Source organism: Macadamia integrifolia, chromosome 12 (genome assembly GCF_013358625.1).
Source record: "Macadamia integrifolia cultivar HAES 741 chromosome 12, SCU_Mint_v3, whole genome shotgun sequence".
Taxonomy (NCBI): domain Eukaryota; kingdom Viridiplantae; phylum Streptophyta; class Magnoliopsida; order Proteales; family Proteaceae; genus Macadamia; species Macadamia integrifolia.
The window spans coordinates 30693957-30717766 of NC_056568.1; the positions used below are offsets into that span (position 1 = coordinate 30693957).

The 23810-nt window shown below is 37.2% G+C and overlaps 3 protein-coding genes and 1 long non-coding RNA gene across 5 annotated transcripts; 1 reads left to right on the forward strand and 3 right to left on the reverse strand.

The window, feature by feature from the left end:
- Positions 1–1882: 1882 nt before the first annotated feature.
- LOC122058096 lies at positions 1883–2824 on the reverse strand. The gene is made up of 2 exons (XM_042620561.1): positions 2312–2824; positions 1883–2228 (listed from the first exon to the last, which is right to left on the reverse strand). Exons 1-2 carry the CDS (start codon positions 2688–2690, stop codon positions 2146–2148), a joined length of 462 nt encoding a protein of 153 aa, XP_042476495.1. The 5' UTR covers positions 2691–2824; the 3' UTR covers positions 1883–2145.
- A 4828-nt stretch (positions 2825–7652) lies between these two features.
- On the reverse strand, positions 7653–10956 carry LOC122058097. 2 transcript variants are annotated; one of them, XM_042620563.1, is made up of 4 exons: positions 10795–10956; positions 10288–10362; positions 8581–8741; positions 7653–8058 (listed from the first exon to the last, which is right to left on the reverse strand). In XM_042620563.1, exons 3-4 carry the CDS (start codon positions 8731–8733, stop codon positions 7945–7947), a joined length of 267 nt encoding a protein of 88 aa, XP_042476497.1. In that variant the 5' UTR covers positions 8734–8741; positions 10288–10362; positions 10795–10956; the 3' UTR covers positions 7653–7944. The 2 variants fall into 2 exon arrangements, with proteins under 2 accessions (XP_042476497.1, XP_042476496.1); XM_042620562.1 differs by having other exon boundaries at positions 8527–8741.
- A 6344-nt stretch (positions 10957–17300) lies between these two features.
- Positions 17301–20533, reverse strand: LOC122058095 (two-pore potassium channel 5-like). Its single transcript, XM_042620560.1, has 2 exons — positions 18126–20533; positions 17301–17847 (listed from the first exon to the last, which is right to left on the reverse strand). The coding sequence occupies exons 1-2, from the start codon at positions 19115–19117 to the stop codon at positions 17700–17702; spliced, it is 1140 nt and encodes a 379-aa protein (XP_042476494.1). The 5' UTR covers positions 19118–20533; the 3' UTR covers positions 17301–17699.
- A 961-nt stretch (positions 20534–21494) lies between these two features.
- LOC122058171 lies at positions 21495–23725 on the forward strand. The gene is made up of 2 exons (XR_006133698.1): positions 21495–21616; positions 21889–23725. It is a non-coding gene; the product is annotated as an uncharacterized LOC122058171 (long non-coding RNA).
- The last annotated feature ends 85 nt before the right edge of the window (positions 23726–23810 follow it).

The window sequence follows — 23810 nt, forward strand, 5'->3', positions numbered from 1 at the left end:
CATCAATTTATTGCTTTTATTTTAATTGTCTCCCTTTCCCTAAAGCCAAGTAGAGTAACCCTTGTAAGAGTGACTCTCTGGTCAAGTAGGGAAGCTCATATTATGATGCATCTCTCGGGCTAAGTAGAGAAACCTACTTGTGAGTCTCTCTCTAGCTTTATCCCCTTTCTTTTACTTTATTTTTATTTCAACATTTTTTTCCTTTATTGTTTTTTTTTTAAATTGCGTGAGTTATTTATTTTCAATTATTTATTTATTTAATTTTAATTGCATGGCTTGCTTCTTTAAATTCTTAGATGACGAATGTTTAGGACGTTATTTTAGATACATATGTTTAGGACGGTAATTAGAATTAGATCACAACCATTAATCAGTTCACTTTCGCATTATTAAAAGAAATAAAAAAATAAAGTGACTGCTCTCCCTGTGTTCGACCCGTAGCTACACTGATCCGTACGCTTGCGGTTACATTTTAAATCTCAAACAATGCTCCTAGTCGTGGGATGCTCAATGCACCCTGTCCAGCATAGGAGAGGATTTGGATCCCCTTTAAGGCAGAATTTTAGAATCTTAGAGTAGAAACCTCTCATTCCTTAGCTATATACAACCTTCTTGATTTCTAGAGGTTTTTTTGAATGTTTAGACTCTCTACAAGTGTGGAGAGTTCTAGATTCTGGATCCTCCCTTGGACAACCACATGGTTCATGTCTGTGGGTTAATAAACTTGGCCCGCGGCCCTTTAGAAGACTAGCTTTGACATGCATTGACTTGCTATATAAAGAAAGGACTCGTGAGGGTATACATCTAACAAATAGCATTTGAAATAAGAAATAATAGGAATATAATATAAACTTTGGGAGAGCTCGAACTAATATAACGGCTTATACAATGAGGGACCCAAGATCATATCAATTCATATCAAATATTTGGATCAACTCACATAGAACAAAAATGGAATGTAGCATACCACCATGTTTCCAAATGCTCTGATATCACTCCTATACACCTTAGAATAATTCAACCTTATAAACCAGCTGTGAGAAAACCCAAGACTATATCAACATACGAAATCATAACAAAACACAACTTTGCAAAATCTGCCTCATTGCTAACCTAATTTGAGTCATTATACATGCCCTAGTGACCTAGTCTTTAGAAGAGGAATATACGAACATTGCAATAACGTTTATTCCAGGCTGACCAAATTTCAGGATGCTTCATCGCTCACAAATTTCGTATATGCATGCTTCAACTCTATGAAACAGCCATGAAAAAGTTCACATCAAACCTAGTACATGCACTCTGGTCTTCCTTAGCTTTGTTAGGTGAAGTAATAAACTGATGGAGGGAGAGAGAAGGCATCTTCATAATTCTTATGCCTTAATGTGTCAGTTGAAGCCTTGAAAGCTGAAAGCTGGTAATGTTGAACAAAAAGATGTCATTGTTCATGCAAGGAATGAGAAGAGTAAAAAAGCCAATAGGACCCAGAGAGAGAGAGAGAGAGAGAGAGAGGTGGGACAGACTGTTCTAGTCTTTATACTTTGCTCCATCAGATGGTGATGTGAACCTATAATCATTCAATCCCTGCATGCCCTCTCCCCCTGGGTTGAAATCGTCTGTAATTCCGATCTCGTACAATTCTGTACAATACCACCTTCAAGTGGTGACACGTGTATTGATACCAATACAATGGTCCAGATCTGGTACAACTAATACAACTTTAAATCAGTGAAGAAGCATTTAAATCAGATCTGGACCATTACATTGGTATCAATATACGTGTCACCCCCTGAAGGTGGTATTTCACGGAATTGTACGAGATTAGAATTACAGACGATTTTTTTCCCTCTCCCCCCACATACATCTTACAAGAAAAAACATTAAAGTCCTCAACAAAGAAAGCATTACACAGATTTTACATCATAAGATTATTCCCATTACATACAGAAACTGTCCAAAGTTAATCTGAAAAATTACTATCAAAACATATGAAATGTAAATAAACCAATAAAGTCAATGCTTTGATCACCTATCTTTAAAAAAATATATATATATATATATATATAGATATAATAAAAAAAAATCCTTCATTTCTCTTCAATCTATTGATAGAATCGGTCGGGGACTCGGAAAACGCCGGTGGAATCAATAAGAAGATTGCCGCACCGAACACGCAACGACCTGTGCCCACTGCCTCAATCTCGTCTTCACAATTTGAGGATCATCACCTTCACATATTCCAACCATTTCAAAAATTAATGGAATTCAAAGCTTTGTTCATAGGGAGGGATTGAAATATTGATTTATTTACCTGGGCTGAAGATGGTGAGAGGGCTTCCAGGTGGAGACGATGCATCACACTCTGAAGGAGGAGCCGAAGATGAAGACTTTGAAATGCTATCACTGTATTGCTTGGTGACGGCATGATATAGAACCAAAGCTGGTAAAGTATTTGATAGCTTTCGATCTAAATCTGGAGAATCGAATCCGAAACCCAATTCGATGCAAGCCTTAAGCTCGTCGAGATCTTCGTCGGTGACACTCCTGCTTATCTGCTTCCTCTTGTGATTACCTTTCCTTTTCGACCAAGCTTCATCGCGATAAGTATCCGCAGACCAAGATCGCTGTTTGTAGAGGGGTACTGGTACCGGTAGTGAAACTGGTGGCGGCGCCGCCTTAGATTCCGTCATTACCGAAACCAAATCCCCCTCCCCTTCTGTCTTTACCGCTCCACCCCCACCCCACTAAACGGGGGACGGCGCTGGGGTTGCGGGAGGTCGCTTGACCTCTCCCGCTATCTTCTGGGCTCTCCAGCGTTGTGGCCTCTTTGGAGAAGTAACATGAGTGCCTTCTATTTGCAGTTTGGGGTGTGGGACTCTACGGTTCATTGATTGATTGGACTCGTCATATTCTGACGTAAGGAAAAATGGTGGACCCGGTTAGCTCCGATGGTTTTGGTTGGTCCGCCTCATCATGAACTGTCCTTATCTCTTTGCCTTGTATATAATGTTTCCGTTTTCCTTTCTTCTAAACTTACATCGATGGAACCATGGAAGGGTACCATTAATTGGTGCCGCCGCCTCCGGCACTACCTTGTTGACCTTGTACCGTTAAGCCACATGCCCCATGATGGCCATGATTGATGATCATGATAGTGATCATGATGCACTATCTCCTCTCCACTAAGAAAGGTCGACCGGGTCCACAAAAAATTTTAATCCCTCCACCCATTCAAGCCAGGCCCACATAAGATCCGATATAAAGGGTTAATTTGACATTTGAGAAGCTTTGAGGGTCATATCTAGTGTTCAGAGTTTGCCTCGATTTAGTATGATTTTCACAATTTGCACTGAAACAGTGTTAAACCCTTAGATGTTCAGTCAACTGTTACACCTCAACACATTTCGAGGAGAACCAACTAGGTCTGGATTCGAGTGACATTTCACCCTTAACCACAACTCATTCAATTCTTCAATATCAGTCGGTTCGGACTTCCATTTAGTTTTACCCAAGTTCATTCTAGTCATTGGATAGATCACCCAGGTTTAGATCCATAAGCAGTGACGATTGCCCTATGAAGACTTGCTTTCGCTATGGCTCCAATGGATTTCCCTAACCAAGTCACTGCCAATGAGTTGCATGTTAAAATTTAGTTTGAAATTGAGATATGGGTCAAAATTGATCGAAACTAGTAAAATGTGTGAAATGTCGTTAAAACTAGTCAAAATCAATAACATTTTAAATTTGTCCTAGAGTTTCTTTTCGATCATGCTTTAAACTTGACCAGGATTTAGATTTAGTTCGAAACTGAGATATGGGTTGAAACCTAGTCAAAACCAGGTATTTTAGGGTAAAATTTAACATGTAATGTGTCAATCAAAACTAACTCAAATTGAACTGTTAAAAGACTCAAAAATTATCATTGGTCGAAATTGATCGAAACTATTGAAATGTGTGAAAAATTGTTGAAACTGGTCAAAATCAGTATTAATTTCAATTCATCCAATGGTTTCCTTTCGACCATGCTCAAAACTGGGAAATTTTAATTGAAACTCGACCAAGATTTAGAACCATACGTTCGACTAGACAACGAATCTGAATCGGATCGAAGCAAACCGATCCAATATACGATTCGAATTCTTAAAAGCCAATTCAGCAAAGATTATAGCATACGTAAGTGAAGATTGCGGGCCAAGTGAATTCAGCAAAAGGATTAAACATCCAACGTGGCATAGGGCCAACTGGGGTCAAGCTGGTGTCGGCTGGTTACCAAGATTCGAGGAATCTAAAAGGGAATTTTCAAAGATTCGAGGAATCAAAAAGAGAATTTTTGACTTATTCTTTCGAGATTTCTACAAAAATGGCCCACCCTTATCTAGTGAAATTACGAAGGTAAGGACTATGATATATGGACTACTAACTACTGAGGAAGTCTTTTAAGTCCACATCCCTCAGATGAAATTACAAGTCAATGATAATTCTCTCCATTAATCAAGAAAAGAAAAAGTTAGAAGAGGAGAATGTGTTGATTTTGTTTTCTCCTTAATTACTTTCTATAAATGTGACAAATTTAGCTCTCAAGAAATTCCATTTAGTCATTTTCAATTTTATTTTATAAAATTTTTTGTTTTCATAAAAGAAAATTTGTGGAGCTCACTAGTTCCTAAATTGTTATGTAAACAAGAAATTGTGGGCATGGATGGTTCCATGGTATAAAGGGTCATGTAACATTGGTTGGTGATATTCTTACAATCTTTTACAACCTTAGAAACATTTTCGACCCATATAACATGCTTATTTATTTGAATTTGATCTATCATATTGGTGAAGAGTTCTTTAAAACATGTTATATTTGGAATCTCTACTATAATTATGGAGATATTTTTTACCCATATGGCACTCTTATTTATTTGAATTTGACTGATCACATGGGTGAAGAGCCCTTTAAAACATATAATACTTGTAACCTCTAATACAACTTTGGAGACATTTTTTACTCATATAACATGTTTATTTATTTGAAGTTGACCAATCAAATAGGTCAAGAGTCCATGAAAACATATGGGGGAGGCGGAGGAAAACATATATGCTTCCATCCTTTCGCGATGACTAGTGTTGGAAGAGGGATTAAAAAAGAGTTTCTTTTGGAATTGCCACGTAGTTAAAGGTCCAGGAATTGTGAGGAGAAAAGGAATCGAATGGATAAGGCACAAGTCTTTCCAAATCTTTGGGTAAATTCAAAATTATGGGCTGAGAAAATTAGGCACCCAATCCACCTAGTCAAAAGCTGGTGTTTTTCTATTTGGACCATCATGAGCTTATTATTCTTACTAAATATCATGTATATTAAAACAATATAAACCTAATCATAATCTCAAGGTACTGAATTAATAATGTAAATATACATACCTGCTTAGAATTATAAGGAATACCTTGATCTGAGATCTACAGCAAAAGATTCCTTTTCGGGTTCTCTTACTGATCAAGCAAAGTCCACCTGGGATTGGGCCTTACTTAGGATATTTCAACGGTTTGTTCACTTGATTTTTATGATTAGAGTCAGTTGATGATAATTGAATATCAAACCGAGTTTCCCATAAAAAGATTCTTTTTGGGCCAAGATAATTGAAGAGGGGCCCCTAATTTCATATTTCAATAGAAATTCATTTAAACCACCTAACATAATATGAAAAGTATTTAAATGTTTAAAAAATCATTTTGACAGCCTCCTGGCATATAACAAGAGAGTTAAACAGGAGTTTCCTTTCTCTCTCTTATTCTGTGTTTGGTTAATCCTTCTCCAATCACTCCTTAGTTGGAGAGGATCTGAATCCCATAATGTGCGTAACTTTACCCCGACTCCATAAAGAGGCTGTTTCCCAACTCGAATCAACAACCACTACACTGCAACAGATTAACTTTACCGTCACACCGAGACTATTTGCACGATATTGATTTACAGGAAGAGAGAAGCCATCAGCATCAGCTACAGTGGTTCAATGTGAAGATCCACTGAGTGGATTTGGTTGGGTTGGCCCAGGTTCGAACTACCTCTTATGAATAAGAATAATAATTACCCATAAAGACCAATAACATTCACAGTTCACACAACAAATACGATCAAATCAAAGAAAATGAAAGGATACCTAACAAAGAATGGAAAAAATGCTAATTCAGGGAGCGTTACCTGTCAAACTAATCATAAATGCTGTACAAAGATATTAAAGTAGGAAAGGTTCTGTTTGGTTGGTCAACTAGTTTTCTTCACCATTCTTCAATTTCAGCCACATGAACTTGAAGGATATTCATTTGAACTACCACTTGTTTAAGTTTGGTAATCCATCTCAACTAATTGCAATATATCTGTAGTTAATTTCTATTTTAATCTTTAACTAAAGAAAAGGCTAGAAAGAGAAATTCAAGATGAAGTGTTTAATTACTTGCTTCTCCTCTGTCTTCAAGTTTCCTTCTAAACAGTCACTTTCTCTGTTTCAACAAGCAAGTTATCTCTAGTACCTACACTCAAGGTTATATGTATTGGTATAGGTGGCTGTATCGGTCATCGCCGATACCAATTAACAACGTAAATTCAAAAACACTTCACAATACAGATAAGTATAAGGATGATACGATACAGATACTATAGACTGGATTCACCATACTTGATGTCACATGGCAAAGACTGGATTTACCACTTGATATGTCACATGGCAAAAACTAGGGTGTACATGAATCTTGATAGCTGACCATTAGACCAATCTCAATAGCTGAATCAAATATCATTTCATATTCTAGCATTCACCTCTAAAAGAAAGATGGAATATCTGACCGTAGAATTATGGATGGTTGAGCCTGGCTAGTCTCATGCAGAAATGCAAGATGGAGATTTCTATAACGAGCAGAAAATAATAGTCAGATCTACTAATGAAATGCAACTGACGTAATGGTGTAGAAGAAAATTAATACCTTAAGCAGCAGTGTGGATCATTTGAGTTTCAACTACCCTGACTTTAAAATATTCACTTAACAAATTAGGATTATATCCAGTTTTCACTAGCAATTCAGAGCCCAACAACAAATAGACAAATTTCATGTTTTTGTGGGAGTAAAAAAATATACCTATTTCACGTTTTGCAGCTTTGATTCTCAAGATCCAAACTAGGCCTAATTGTAGAACCGTGTGGGGTCACAATCCTAACAAGTGGGTCCTGGTAGGTCACAGTCCTAGTCCACCATGTGAGAGGATTTCCCATTCAATTGAGAAGATAAACAAATAAATAAAGGCAAAACCATTCTAGTTTCAAATTTGTAATATTTGGAGGGATTAAAGTAGATACTGTAATATTTGGGTGGATTAAAAAGTATATATGGGTGAGATGGATCAAGAAGAGTTGAACTCATGACCTCTTAATGTGATGTGTTGTAATTGCCAACTGAGTTGCACTCTTGAGCTTGTTAGTTAAGAGGTTTGTTCAAACTGAAATGCCCTATGTATGTGATCACATTATCAGACTAAGGACGGCTACCTGATCTCGACTTTCAAAACTGAGAATGGAAACAAACTGCCACATTTTGTGCATCAACAGTAAAGGAAAAACCTTCTTTCACTTCCCTTCCCTTCCCTTCCCTTTATTGTACCTTGCAACCAAATGGAGCCAAACTGAATAATTCCAACAACATATAATGCGACAATATTACATCAGAAATATAGTCAGATGCCAATGCACATAACATAAGAATGTCTCTTTGAATGGCTAGTTGTGTAATTTGCATATTTTATTCTCTAATCTGGTAGACCAATGTTCAGTATAAGCCTTGACATCAAATGAAGATGTCCAAAAAAAAAAAAAAAAGAATAACTACTCCCCATGAATTCAAAACAAAATACATTGGAGAGACGATTCTTAACAAAAGCACCTTAAGGCCATGAAACTGTGGCAACCATTAAGGTTTATAGACATCAGGAAGCTGAAGACCAACACTTGCAGCAGATTTCCCCACTATTCTTTTCATCTCATCTGATCTATCCACAGCAATATTGTACGAGAATAGCAAGTCCTACACAACCATTTAGCAATCCAAGCATAAGGATTAAGTAGGAACCGAGAATATTATGATGCCATTTATTCTGTAACAAAAAAAGTAAGCTACCAGCACAAAAATGTAAGATAAAGGAGCTAGAAAGCATAGCAATGACAACATCAGGGGAAAAAAGTAAACATAGTAATACAGCATATTCAGAAGATCCCTACAAAGGAAATGCTCTAGCAGCCAGGGGCGCACTATCTTCAGGGGCTACTCCAACTAGCATACAAACACAGGCTATATAGGTACGATTGCAGCAACACCTTCGAAATAAAGCTGATTATATAAGTCATATTAAAGATTACAGTTGGAGTAGACATCTGTATTAAACAAAACAATTCAAGGATGAAGATGTATTTGATTCCCAAAATAACTAATTGACAAAGTGCATTGATAGAGTTCCTATACTTCAGTCAAGAAGAGCACGTATAAGAAACACACCATTTGATGGTGCACATGGTTGAGAAGATATGTGTAAGTATGAGCAAGCTTTACTTTTTGTTGAGCAGCCAATGGATCTGACAATTCAGAGCTCTTCCGGAACTCTTGAGTTATGAAACCTCTGAAATGTCTACCAATGTGTTTGTCCAGAGCTTTTAGAAGGTGGTGATAAACCTTAACAGCTTGCATGGCTTCAGAGCCACCCATTCCTCTCCCTACAGCAATAGAAAAAATTCCATTCAGGGATGCATCATGAGATCTAACTCTTTTTTGAAATAAAGAGGAAGAAAATTTAATTTTTAATGAAAGAAAATAGAGCTAAATCAATAAAAATTGTGGGTTCACTGTCAAGAATGCTGGGACAACAAACCTGGCAGAGTTCACTAAAAAGTAAGTATTATTAGTTTAATACGCCCTGCAAAGCATAAATAATTTCAAATTGCTCAGCAAAAAACAATAAGGCCTCATTTTGATCCTCTTCGCACTGTTTCCATTCCCAAACAGTAAAAAAAGTTCACCTGTATTTTGATTTGTAAATGATTTGTTTAAAATCCAAATTGGTTTCTGGAAAGGGGAAGAAAAACAAGAAAAGTTGGGGGAAAAGTTGGAAGGGGTGGGGGAGTTGTATATAAGATGCTAGATGCGACCATAAAGTGAGTTCATGATCTCATACTGTTGCACATCAGGTGGGATTGAGCAATTAGAAGCATAGACGACAGTTATTAAGAAAAAGAAGAGACTAAAGATAGGGCCAAATAGTGATAAGGGCTTATTTTTCTTTACCCTTTGATTGGAAAGTGGAACTCAAAATCATCCATTTGACAATCGGTGTTGAAAATATCTCCTTTGTCAATGTAGGTGGGTGTTTGATGGACACTCAAGTGCACCAAGAGACATTCCAAGACCTCTTTGAAGTCAAAGGGCAAAAACACTTGGCCTTTTCTAACTTGTGATCCAAGTACTTTAACTCAGTGTGGAAAATGCACATCCCTTTAGGATAGAAAAACTCCGCAAGTGCATTTACTAAGGCTCCGTTTGGTTGCAATGGGAATTCAAAAGGAAGGAAAGTGAAATTTTCATACTTTAAAAAGAAATGTTTATAGTCATTACCCCATATGACTGTATAAACTACTTAATTTTTTTAACCATATTTAGTAACAATGTATTTTACATGTAATTTTTATTTTACATATTATAGCAAAGGGTTTTGGATTCAAAGTAAAGTGAAATTTTATAACCAAATATGGAATGATTTGAAGTTAATGTTAAAGTCACATGGGTAATGATTACATATATTTCTCTTTTAAGTTTGAAAACTTCACTTCCCTTCCCTTTTATTCCCCTTACAACCAAACATAGCCTAAGGGAAAGAGACGTTCTCAATATAGCATAAATGTAAATCCTTATGATACTTTGTTTGCTAATGCTTCACCTGCAGTTTTTGAACTACCTCAATGCAGAAGACAAAACAGATAAAGCTAATCTATATCAGAATACATAACCAGTAGTCAATTTCTGAAGCAGCTGATCTGTGTTCTAAGAAATTGTTGAGTTTATAACAGCACAAGTAACTTAATAATCATCACACATGCAAGCTATTTATATCAAATGAATTTCTAAAATGTGATAAACCAAGCCATCTTTGCCAAGCATATTAGGTTGAGAGGAAACAAGATAAAGTTATCAAATACTAGTTATGTAGCAAACATTATAAGATAAGCTGACAATACTACATGATTGAGAAATGGGGTTAAAAAATACTGAAGGTTGAATGGTTGATCCCGTTTCCGCAGCCAGGGCCTCTTTTAATCAAATCATCGAACAGGAAACATGCACCTTTCATGTGAACAGTTTAGATTTATAGCAATATATGTAGGAAAAGCATCAAAGCAAGTCCAAACAAGCGGAAACTTCATAAAAAGGATGGTAAGCTGAGATGAAATGGGGTCATGTCAAAAGTAGGCGATGTGTGAGAGCTCAGAACATACATATATACAGATGTGGCCATAGACTATCAGAATCAGAGCAGCTCATTAATTATTTTGTTGTCGGTTGATGAGTTAAAATTCAAACCATAGAATTGAAATTTGAACTCTTATAAGAATGTGAATTGAAATGGAATTCGAATTTCTGATGCAAAAGAAAACAATTCGAATAACAACACCATGTAGTCAAGAACTTAGAAACAATTAACTGATATTATGTGTACATAAGGGAAAAACAATCATCACTGTAATCTCTATTAAGAGCAAGAGAGAGAGAGTATACCAACTGGGCAGGGCTATAAGGTCGTTCGCAAAGCGGGTAGCAACCTTCGCGGAGACTGCATAGGCTGAGATGGGAGTGCTGGAGTAGACGCTGGAGGATGCCGTTACGGTTTCGCTTGGGGCAAGGAGAACATTAGCACCGTTTGACAACGATTTGTTTATGCCGTTTCTATATTTTCTTGTTTTTAGAAACAGAAAAATAATTTATTAAAAAGCATTTGATAAAGTAGTTCCATTTTATCCGTTTTTAGAAATATAAATTAAAATTTATGTCTATTTATAATGCTAAAAATGATTTTGAAAAAAACGAATTTGAGAGGAAAAAAATGTTATTGTGCCTGATAAATCTTTCAACTATTTAAACCTACAAAGAGATAATCGAACATTCTCTCCTTTTTGGGCATCTAATGATCCTATTAGATTTTTTAGTGGCATTATATTTGAAAAATATGTTTCAAAAAATAGATTTATCAAACACCCAAAATTTTGTTTTTATTTCCGAAAGCGTGAAAAGTTGGATGCCTAAATCGTTTTCATCTAATGAAATATGGTAAGTCATACAGTGATTACCGCACAAGTATGAACATGATCTGATGATTCATATATAGATGATGATATCATATGAGACACTAAACAATAATCATGCTGGCTGTCTAAACTTAACTCAAAAGATGTACGTGTTCTCTATTAATTAATTGGAATTATGATTTGACAGAAGCTTTCTACACAAGATATTATCCTTTATTAATTTGTTCTCATCATTGTCATGTGATATTGTTCTCTTACCCCACCCACAAGAAAAGTTGAAATAATTAATTAATTCATATTTCCTGGAATGGCATGGTGAAGTCATATAATAATATGTTAATTGTATTAGAAAGAAAGATAATAAGATGATTTAATTAATACTAATAATAATTAATAAGTTAGTGATAGAAAAAGGAGGTTTATCTGATTTTGGAATGCTAATTAAACATGTAACTTCGTATTTGATTTAGGAATATGCTCAAAAATCTTAAGGTATAAAGTGGATTGGTTTGAAGGAATCGGCCGATTTTGGCCAATCCAAGATGATACAGATCGGAATTGAACTCCAGTACCGATTCTGATCTCTTGAACTTTGGTCACAGGATATTGTGATAAAAGAATTGTCAATTGCCAATTGATTTTCCCTTATACGGTGTTTGTATAGAATCCACTTGTTCACACTTTTCTTACAACTAGGCTTTCACAGTGATGTTATTAATTAAGCTTCTTCGTGGTCTTTCAGAGGAGTTTCATCACATTCAAAATGAGGAACACATATGTTGGTAAAGTGAGCTAATCAAAGACCATGTTAGGGTTTATGGGCTTTTTCTGTTTGGAATGAATTGAGCCGGTTAGCATAGAGTCCTCCTGCTATGTGGTTGATTGATAGAAGTTTTCCATTGGTTAGTTGAAGTCTCATCTATCAGTTGTCATTTAAAAAGATGAATAAAGAAGGCATTTATGGAATAATAAAAGACAGGTGTTGGTGCTTCAACGGTTTATGAGCTGGATTGATTGATCAACTTTTAGATATTGGAGTGGATTTTAGTTCTACTTTTAACTTTTCCAGGCAAGGTCGAATCTCCAAAAATGGTGCAATGTGAGTTTGAGCTTTCTTCTAATCCATCAGATTTTTCACAAAAAAAAAAATTATTATCAGGTAAATGTTTCCCTTATCTAATGTTTGTGTGTATGATTGTGCATAATTTTTTGTCTTTTTATTTTTTGATGAAATTAATACAAAGATAGGATTGAGAAAATGTTGTATGTACATGCTTGTGGATTGAGAAAAGGGTGTATGACCATTAACGCATACATAACTCCGATCACTATTGTACACTCTCCCATAACCTTAGATTTTTAAGTTCTATTTATCATATACAAAACTCCAATAGGGTAAAAATGTGATGTGAGCAACAGACCAATGGCAGTCTACCTATACACTTACCCATAACTTTTGAGTCACATAAGATATATAATGTGACAGTTGTGGGATTTTAAGGATGTATTTGGTTACATAATTCATTGGAGTTTTATTTTGGGTTTGACAATAAGTCCATGGAGAGTGTTTCAGTTGAATCGTATTTAATTTTTAAGATTTTTTAGAAAAATGCTTGGTTACCCATCCTGATTTTTGTGACTCTTGAATCAACACTTAACATGTGCTATTTACTTTATTTATCAGATAAACCACATTAAGCTTTACAAGATGTTTCAAATGAGTTTGAATTTCTAAGTAGAACCAACTCAAAAAATAACTAAACAGTAATAAAAAATAAAAATAAAAAAAGGAAGAAAAAAAGAAGAAGAAGAAGAAGAAAAAAAGAGAACTGCCTTCCAGAATAAAAACTTTGTAACGAATTATGTAATCAAACTATCCATAAAGTTACCAACACTGGGTAAACGACCCCTTTTTATCATAAGAATGATTAATTGCCTACCACCCTTGGATTGGATAATTCCCTTCGTGAAAGCTCATCCGTTCGTTCTCTCTCTCTCATAATCCAAAATCGCATTATAAATTTCTACGTATTCGTGCTAGATACAACATCTATTCATTTACACCACCAAATTTACGGTGAGAGGCCCTTTTCAACGACCAAAAACAGAGAGAGGCCCTTCACGTCCCTCCCAGTATGGGACATCCTTACCACAAAAAAAGTATGGGACATGGTTTTCCACATTCACGATGAAATCCTGTCCCACAAACGTCTTATCAAGTTTTCCATGTCATCTATAACTCTCCAAGAGATCGGGTAGCGTTATCTTCCCTGAGTTATTGGGGTCAAGCTTCCTGAACTGATTGCAGATCTGCAATATATCTTTCTCTTCTATCTTTCCCATCTCTTTTAGCTTGTAGATAACATACTCTGATTTACTGAAAAATGACATAAAAAAGAAGAAGAAGAAGAAAGAATCAAGAACCTGTAGAACAGATTCACTTTTCCTTTCAGCAAATAAAAAGCTAATCCGTCAATTATTTAGTTCAATAAATAGTTCTTATTTCTCGAATTGGGCTGTGATCTACTAATCAGTAAAGAATAAGGAAAAAGAATCAAGACAAAAGATAGAAAATCCAGAGAGAGAGAGAGAGAGAAACAAGATAAAGTTATCAAATACTAGTTATGTAGCAAACATTATAAGATAAGCTGACAATACTACATGATTGAGAAATGAGGTTAAAAAATACTGAAGGTTGAATGGTTGATCCCGTTTCCGCAGCCAGGGCCTCTTTTAATCAAATCATCGAACAGGAAACATGCACCTTTCATGTGAACAGTTTAGATTTATAGCAATATATGTAGGAAAAGCATCAAAGCAAGTCCAAACAAGCTGAAACTTCATAAAAAGGATAGTAAGCTACGAGATGAAATGGGGTCATGTGAAAAGTAGGCGATGTGTTAGAGCTCAGAACATACATATATACAGATGTGGTCATAGACTATCAGAATCAGAGCAGCTCATTAAATTATTTTGTTGTTGGTTGATGAGTTAAAATTCAAACCATAGAATTGAAATTTGAACTCTTATAAGAATATGAATTGAAATGGAATTCGAATTTCTGATGCAAAAGAAAACAATTCGAATAACAACACCATGTAGTCAAGAACTTAGAAACAATTAACTGATATTATGTGTAAATAAGGGAAAAACAATCATCACTGTAATCTCTATTAAGAGCGAGAGGGAGAGAGAGAGTATACCAACTAGGCAGGGCTATAAGGTCGTTCGCAAAGCGGGTAGCAACCTTCGCGGAGACTGCATAGGCTGAGATGGGACCATGGGAGCATAGTTAGCAAATTCGGATTCGAAAATTATTCGGGCGGAGAATTATTCAGAATAATTTGATTGGTTAATTTAAGGATTCGGTCAAAAAAGCGGTCAAAAAAACGAATATGACGTTTTGTTTTTTTGTTTTTTTTTGTTTTTTTTTGTTTTTAAATATTGTTTAAGTGGATCGAATAATTCGGTTCGGCCCGAATTATTCGCATTTCAAATTCAAATTAGTAAAATTCGCGTTTTTTATCGAATTTTATTTTTAATTCGGATTCGGTCAAAAATTTTGATTTAATTCGGAAAAATTCGGTTTGACCAAATAATTCATGAATTATTCAGCCAAATTGCTAACACAGGATGGGAGTGCTAGAGTAGACGCTGGAGGATGACGTTACGGTTTTGCTTGGGGCAAGGAGAACATTAGCACCGTTTGACCACGATTTGTTTATGCCGTTTCTATATTTTCTTGTGTTTTCAGAAATAGAAAAACAACTTATTAAAAAGCATTTGATAAAGTAATTCCATTTTATCCTTTTTTAGAAACATAAATTAAAATTTATGTCTATTTATAATGCTAAAAATGATTTTGACAAAACAAGTCAAACTTATTTCGTCATATCTAAAAACGAATTTGAGAAGAAAAAAAGGTTATTGTGCCTCATAAATTTCTCAACTATTTAAACCTGCAAAGAGATAATCGAACCTTCTCTCCTTTTTGGGTATCTGATGATACTATTAGATTTTTTAGTGGTATTATGTTTGAAAAATATGATTCAAAAAAAAAATTTATCAAACACCAAAAATTATGTTTTTATTTCCAAAAAAGTGAAAAGTTGGATGCCTAAGTCGTTTTCATCTAATGAAATATAGTAAGTCATACAGTGATTACCGCACAAGTATGAAAATGATCTGATGATTCATATATAGATGATGATATCATATGAGACACTAAACAATAATCATGCTGCCTGTCTAAACTTAACTCAAAAGATGTACGTGTTCTCTATTAATTAATTGGAATTATGATTTGACAGAACCTTTCTACACGAGATATTATCCTTTATTAATTTGTTCTCATCAGTGTCATGTGATATTGTTCTCTTACCCCACCCACAAGAAAAGTTGAAATAATTAATTAATTCATATTTCCTAGAATGGCATGGTGAAGCCATATAATAATATGTTAATTGTATTGGAAAGAAAGATAATAAGATGATTTAATTAATACTAATAATAATTAATAAGTTAGTGATAGAAAAAGGAGGTTTATCTGATTTTGGAATGCTAATTAAACATGTAACCTCGTATTTGATTTAGGAATATGCTCAAAAATCTTAAGGTATAAAGTGGATTGGTTTGAAGGAATCGGCCGATTTTGGCCAATCCAAGATGATACAGATCGGAATTGAACTCCAGTACCGATTCTGATCTCTTGAACTTTGGTCACAGGATATTGTGATAAAAGAATTGTCACTTGCCAATTGATTTTCCCTTATACGGTGTTTGTATAGAATCCACTTGTTCACTCTTTTCCTTACAACTAGGCTTTCACAGTGATGTTATTAATTAAGCTTCGTCGTGGTCTTTCAGCGGAGTTTCATCACATTCAAAATGAGGTACACATATGTTGGTAAAGTGAGCTAATCAAAGACCATGTTAGGGTTTATGGGCTTTTTCTGTTTGGAATGAATTGAGCCGGTTAGTATAGAGTCCTCCTGCTATGTGGTTGATTGATAGAAGTTTTCCATTGGTTAGTTGAAGTCTCATCTATCAGTTGTCATTTAAAAAGATGAATAAAGAAGGCATTTATGGAATAATAAAAGACAGGTGTTGGTGTTTCAACGGTTTATGAGCTGGATTGATTGATAAACTTTTAGAAAATAATACATTGGACTATTGGAGTGGATTTTAATCCTACTTTTAACTTTTCCAGGCAAGGTCGAATCTCCAAAAATGGTGCAATATGAGTTTGAGCTTTCTTCCAATCCATCGGATTTTTCAAAAAAAAAATAATCAGGTAAATGTTTCCCTTATCTAATGGTTGTGTGCATGATTGCGCATAATTTTTTGTCTTTTTATCTTTTATTTTTTGATGAAATTAGTACAAAGATAGGATTGAGAAAATGTTGCATGTACATGCTTGTGGATTGAGAAAATGGTGTATGACCATTAAAGCATACATAACTCCGATCACTATTGTACACACTCTCATAACCTCAGATTTTTAAGTTCTATTTATCATATACAAAACTCCAATAAGGTAAAAATGTGATGTGAGCAACAGACCAAGCAGTCTACCTATACACTTACCCATAACTTTTGAGTCACATAAGATATATAATGTGACAGTTGTGGGATTTTAAGGATGTATTTGGTTACATAATTCATTAGAGTTTTATTTTGGGTTTGACAATGAGTCCATAGAGAGTGTTTCAGTTGAATCGTATTTATTTTTAAGATTTTTTAGAAAACTACTTGGTTACCCATCTCGATTTTTGTGATTCTTGAATCAACACTTAACATGTGCTATTTACTTTATTTATCAGATGAACCACATTTAGCTTTACAAGATGTTTCAAATGAGTTAGTATTTATAAGTAGAACCAACTCAAAAAATAACTAAACAATAAAAGAAAAAAAAAGAAAAGAAAAGAAAAAGAAGAAGAAGAAGAAGTAGAAGAAGAAGAAGAAAAGAGAACCGCCTTTCAGTAGAAAAACTTTGTAACGAATTATGTGATCAAACTATCCATAAAGTTACCAACACTGGGTAAACGACCCCTTTTTATTATAAGAATGATTAATTGCCTACCACCCTTGGATTGGATAATTCCCTTCGTGAAAGCTCATCCGTTCGTTCTCTCTCTCTCTCATAATCCAAAATCGCATTATAAATTTCTACGTATTCGTGCTAGATACAACATCTATTCATTTACACCAGCAAATTTACGGTGAGAGGCCCTTTTCAACGACCAAAAACAGAGAGAGAGGCCCTTCACGTCCCTCCCAGTATGGGACATCCTTACCACAAAAAAAGTATGGGACATGGTTTTCCGCATTCATGATGAAATCCTGTCCCACAAACGTCTTATCAAGTTTTCCATGTCATCTATAACTCTCCAAGAGATCGGGCAGCGTTATCTTCCCTGAGTTATTGGGGTCAAGCTTCCTGAACTGATTGCAGATCTGCAATATATCTTTCTCTTCTATCTTTCCCATCTCTTTTAGCTTGTAGATAACATACTCTGATTTACTGAAAAATGACATAAAAAAGAAGAAGAAGAAGAAAGAATCAAGAACCTCTAGAACAGATTCACTTTTCCTTTCAGCAAATAAAAAGCTAATCCGTCAATTATTTAGTTCAATAAATAGTTCTTATTTCTCGAATTGGGCTGTGATCTACTAATCAGTAAAGAATAAGGAAAAAGAATCAAGACAAAAGATAGAAAATCCAGAGAGAGAGAGAGAGAGAGAGAAAGAGAGATTAGGTGATAGCAGGAATGAATAAGAACAAAAAGCAGAGGAGCCAACCTGATGAAACCATGGTGATTGATATCGGCGGCAAGCAAGTCCTGAACAGTGATGTCCCGATGCAAAACCCAATTGGTGATTCTACGGTGCCTCTTATCAATCCTGGCCTCCGCCAGAAAAAGGAACGCCCGTGCCACCGCCAGTGTGGAGAAGAGAAGCCAAACAGAGGCCAAGAGCCTCCCAGGCAGAGTCTTGAAGGCTCTATCGCCGTAACCAACAGTCGTAACTGACATAACCGACAAATAAACAGAATCGATCCACCCCATATCCTCCACGAAATACAAGATCATAGTCCCTGTACCAATGCACAACACTACGACCCCGAGTGCCAAGCCCACCTTCATCCTGATCCTCATCCTCCCCTTCTCCAAGTCAAAAATGTACTTCTTGGCCGAGAATCTCCCGGTGCCGGCGCCATTACCTGCTCCGGCACTGGCGCGTAGGCTGGTCAAGATCATGTTCTCCTGCAAGTCTAGCGCGTAATTAACCATCCCACTTAGTAATATATCTACGAAGCCGAAACCCACGAGTACGAAGGCGCAAGCGAACAATTTGGTGGCGGGCGTCAATGGGGCGATGTCGCCGTACCCAATTGTGCACATGGTGACGATGCAGAAGTAGAGAGCGTCAACGATGGGATGGGTCTCAAGGCCGGAGAAGTAGTCTCGATTAAAGGAATAGATTAGTACACCCAGAGAGAGATAAATGATGAGGAAGATGATGGATTGCTTGATGATGATGGAATTGGAAGCCAACTGAGGTTTTTGCATCTGGGTTTGGTGCTGCCTAAGGTCTCGTACAACTGCCATGGCAGGGGCAGTTTTGCAGCGATGAAGACCAGACTTCTTACGGTCATCGAGTGCTCTGAAGTCTCTGAAGGTGGAAGACGAAGATGAGGATGAGGATGAGGATGATGGAACGATCTCTGTTTCTTCGGTTTCCGAAACCTCTCGTTGTGAGGGACTGGGGAATCTCGAAGGAGGCGTCATCATCGTTTTCGGAAGAAAGACTGGAAGAACCACATACGCCGGATAAAAATCCTCTGCAATTCCTATCTCATGCAATTTTGTACAATACCTCTTGCAGAGGTCAACACATGGACATACCGGATTGAACGGTTCAGATTAATCCTCCAGTGAAACAATCCCAAACTGTGGTTCTCCAGCTTAAACTGTGCCGAGTCGACTATTCAAACCCAATGGTTTGAAAATTGCCCTACCTCTCTTCTCGATCTTCTTGATGTGTACTTCGTGAAACAATCTTCTCTTCTTGAGAAAAAGCAAAGAATTCCACACTTTCCTCTGAGAGAGAGAGAGAGAGAGAGAGAAGAGAGAGAGAGAGAGAGAGTAGATCAAAGAAAATTGCCTTGCCTCTCTTCTTGATCTTCTTGACGTGTCCTTCTTGAAACAATTTTCTTTTATTAAGAGAGAGCGAAGAATTCCTCACTTTTATTCTTGAGAGAGAGAGAGAGAGCACAAAGAGAGCAAAGAATTATCCTGCCTCTCTTCTTGTTACAATGTTATAAAGTTTCAAAGTATTAGAGAGCAACTTAAGCACAAAGTTTTTAATTTTCCATGAAATGCCAACACATTGGCTTCTTTGTTTGCATTGGGGTGGAAATCTTTAATCGACAACTTAGACATTAATCAGTTCTTGTCTGCTTCTTTGAGAGGAAAGAAGGGAAAATGTTTGGCTCTTGGGACGAAGGCAACACTTATTCGCCGTACTAAAGAAGTAGCTCAGTTCCAAATAGCAACACTGGCGGACAGATCTCCAATTAGATGTAAAGGAGCCATGGTCTCTTCCAACTGAGCTTTGATTCCTTGATACTTATAGCAAAATATTACATGGTTTCAAAACCTGCAAACCAGGTTGTTTCAAAACGATCACCATTACCCTTTCTCCCAGCTTCCATCTCAATTCCTTCACAATATCATATCAGAAATTAGGTATATTCAGATCTAAGGTTTTCCAGTTAGGCTTGATTTGGGTTATGCAGGAAAAGCAAGAAGATCTTCCCTTTCCTCCAAAACCCTACTTCAACCTCTCTCCTTCCTTCCCCAGCCAGAAGGTATAGAAGAGAACAAAACGGAGCCTCCATTAAGACCAAGCTTGTTGCTTATCGATTTTGCAAGGGTTCCTATGTTTCCCCTTCTTTGCAAACATTTTTGATTCGCTCTCTTCCTGGTTAATGTCCAAGTAATTTTCCAACTTCTAGAGACCACTATTATGGGGAAATATTTGGAAACCCTAAACGAGAACCGATCTGTTTCTTCTTCCTCTCAATCCTTTCCTTCTTGGGGTGAGTCCTAACCCAAGAAGATGCAAGTTAGGGTAGAGAGGGAGAGACGTAACAGAGAGAGAGAGAGAGAGAGAGAGAGAGAGAGAGAGAGAGAATGGATAGACATCACTTAGGTTTTGAATTAAAACCTGAATCGATTGGGTTTGTATAGTCGATTCAGTTCAATTTAAGCTGGAGAACCACGGTTTTGAGTTGTTTCATTGGAGGGTTAATCTAAATCATTCAATCCGAAATATCCATGTGTCGACTTCTATAGGGAGTATTATCCAAAATTACATGAGATGAGAATTGTAGAGGATTTTTATCCACACCTGTTAGCATTAGCGGAGGAAGGTGAAAGGGGTCCCACTGCGATACTGAAATCAATGACGGACAGTGTACTTACTGTCTTGTCAGTTGTCAGTATGTGTGCGTGAGAGATACCGTCGAATCTTAATCCGGCAACTTCTCGCCGGAGCCATGTTGAGGTCAATTTTTGAGAATCTTTTCAGATTTTAGACGGGAATGAATGAATCAACCAATTATTATGTTGCGATGATTTTGAAGGCCACTTTCCTCTTTCTGGCATCATCCTCATCCTCATCCTCATCCTCATCCTCATCATCATCGTTCCATGCGTGTCTCAATTTATGTTGGGAAATTGTGCATCCACCACATTTTATTTAAGATTCGATTTACAGTGATTGGACAAAAACCAAAAAACAAAAAACAAAAAAGGTTAAGATTCGATTTACAGTGATTGAGCCAGAACAGAGAAAAGTTTTGCAGTGATAACGATAACAAGGAAAAGGTAAGAGACGCGTTGGCAGGTTACGATTGGTGAGAGCAAATACAAAGAACGGTGTGTGGGACGTGGGACCGCTGGAGGGGAGGGATTGGCTCTTCTCCATAGAGGGCATCGTCTGGATAGTGCTTATAGGGACCCGCCCATGTGATATCTGTACTTGGATGATCCAACGATTCATAATTTCTTTCCCAAAACCTCATTCATGAGAAGTTTGTGACACAAACCCGAGTAGTCTTAATCGTAAAGTCTTCTCCCATTCAACCTCCCCAAAAAAAAGTCTTAAGTTCCTCCACTCTGACTCGACAGATATAGAGACCCTACTTTCAAATGCTTCTCTGTTTCGAACTTGAAGAAGGTCACGGCTGAAATTTGCAAGAGCTAGGAGAAGGGCGGGCAATGGGGGTACTTCCTTGTTCCTCATGCATTTACCTGTTTTTGTAAGATAAAATTTCCTATTTTATGTTCCTTTTTACAAAATAGTGTTGAGTATATCAAAATTCGACCATTGATATGGGAGTTGAGCAGGAATCATTGGAGTGGTGCCGTTATTTCGAAGATGATAGAATATATATATATATATATATAAACTCAATAAGGAGACTTAGACTTGATCAAGATTAATCTGGTTATTGGGATGCTCAATTATTTATTTATTTATTTTTCAAGGGATGCAGGTACTTGGTTGTGGGTCAAGCTTGTTGCCACATTGGGTTGATGGAAGATGCAATGGTGCTCTTTCAAATAGGAAAATGTCTAGCTTCGGCAGCGTTCAGCCACCAATGACGGGATTTGGGGAGAAGAGGATTTTCCCATTAAAACTGCTCGGGTTTGGGTCGAAACCCTCTCATGGATGGGTTTTTTGGTGAGAAGATATGGACCGTTGGATCATCCAAGTACGCAATATCACATGTGCATGCCCTATTTGCATATTTTGAGCCATGCCCGAGGAACCATATCCATCCTGATTGACTGGGCTGATTGGCTGAAGCTGTGGAATGCTGATTAATGTTTCACTATGGTATCTAGAACAGCCAATGAGTTCAGATACAGGTCAGAGTTTCACCTGAATATCTTGCAGAGGTCCGATCATTTCTATGCGGGAAAGACGAAGCCTTACACGATTTTCTCCAGGAAACAAATCCAGCCTTAGAAGGAAAAAAAAAAAGGAGAGGGATCGGTATGCTAGCGTAGTACTTAGGAATTAGGAATACTAGCGGGATTTTGATCGTAGGATTTGATCAATTTGAATTAAACAGTTAGATGGAAAGAAGACATACAAATTTTCAATCCATGGTTGCTACACCTTTCCTCTTTCTCCTTCTCTCTCTTCTTGTCGGAAAGTGATTCCTTTTACCAGATCTAGTTGGAGAAAGCGAACTCCGGTCATGGATCCATCTCCGATGAGCTTTCCAATCCTCTCCTATGCCATGTCCCGGATCACCCTTGGCCGCTCAATTCCCTTATCTGGCATCGGCACCGACACCAAGGCACTGGCACTGACACCAGTTCCGACTCCATGCATGTTGATATCGAACAACCACTGCCGCCGTTGATGGAGCAGATGCCCATTCTGAAAGACCCAGCGCTCCTGGCCACCATGACCAAGGTAGTCATCGACGTTGCCCATACCCAATTAGTCCGCGGTCACCGGAATGATTCCAGCATTGGAAATCGTTTCCAAAGACCCCCCCAATCCGACTTCATCAATCACTAGTCTGTTCTCGTGCTCCTGTTTCCTCTCATAAAACTGATTTCCAACAAAATCAAACATAAGCGTGATCAGTGAAGCAATCATGGCGATGAACCCAAAGAAGGGGAATTTTAACCATGGATTTTTAGGCAAGCAAGGGTCGGATTTATTAGCCGTCTCTTTGTTCGGAGGGTTTACTATGAGCAACAATTCCATCAGCAATTTCAAGCGCAATGGTTCCCAGAGAGATTGTAGCAATGGTGGTTATAGTAGCGGTTCCCGCTGAGGCTTCTAGGGGAATGGTTTCAGCGGTGGTTTCCGGAGGAGTCATTTCGACAACAGTGGTTTCCAGAGGAGTGACTTTGACGGCGGTGGTTTCTAGGGGAGTGATTTCAACGACCGTAGTTTCTGGGGGAGTGATTTCTTCTGCGGTGGTTTCCGAAGGAGTAATTTCAAAGACAGTGTCGGCCCGGAGGTGGTTGCAACTGGAGTTTTAGAGGAGGTGATTTCAACGGCGTGATCAACAAAGCCATCATGGCAAGGAACACAGAGAAGGGGTCATGGTCAGAATTGCAATATGGCCTTTGCCATTTCCGACGATAAACCAACTGCTGGACTGAAGCTTGGTAGACTCCCTGTGACCGAAACTTTTGGAGCCTCTGCCGGTGTTGCAAGAATGTTTGAACTTGCCAGCGGCGGTGATGCGACACACTTGCCGGAGAAAGGGTCGTGGTTGAGGGAGTAGTACCATGAAACAACAATATTGGATAGGTTTTGTAAGACCTCGCCACATGAAAGAATGAGATTTCTTATGTTTCATCTAACAGTTAAAATCCCATTAACATACCTTATTCCTAAGTATTACGCTCGCATACCTGTCCTTTTCCCCCCAAAAAGAAAAAAATC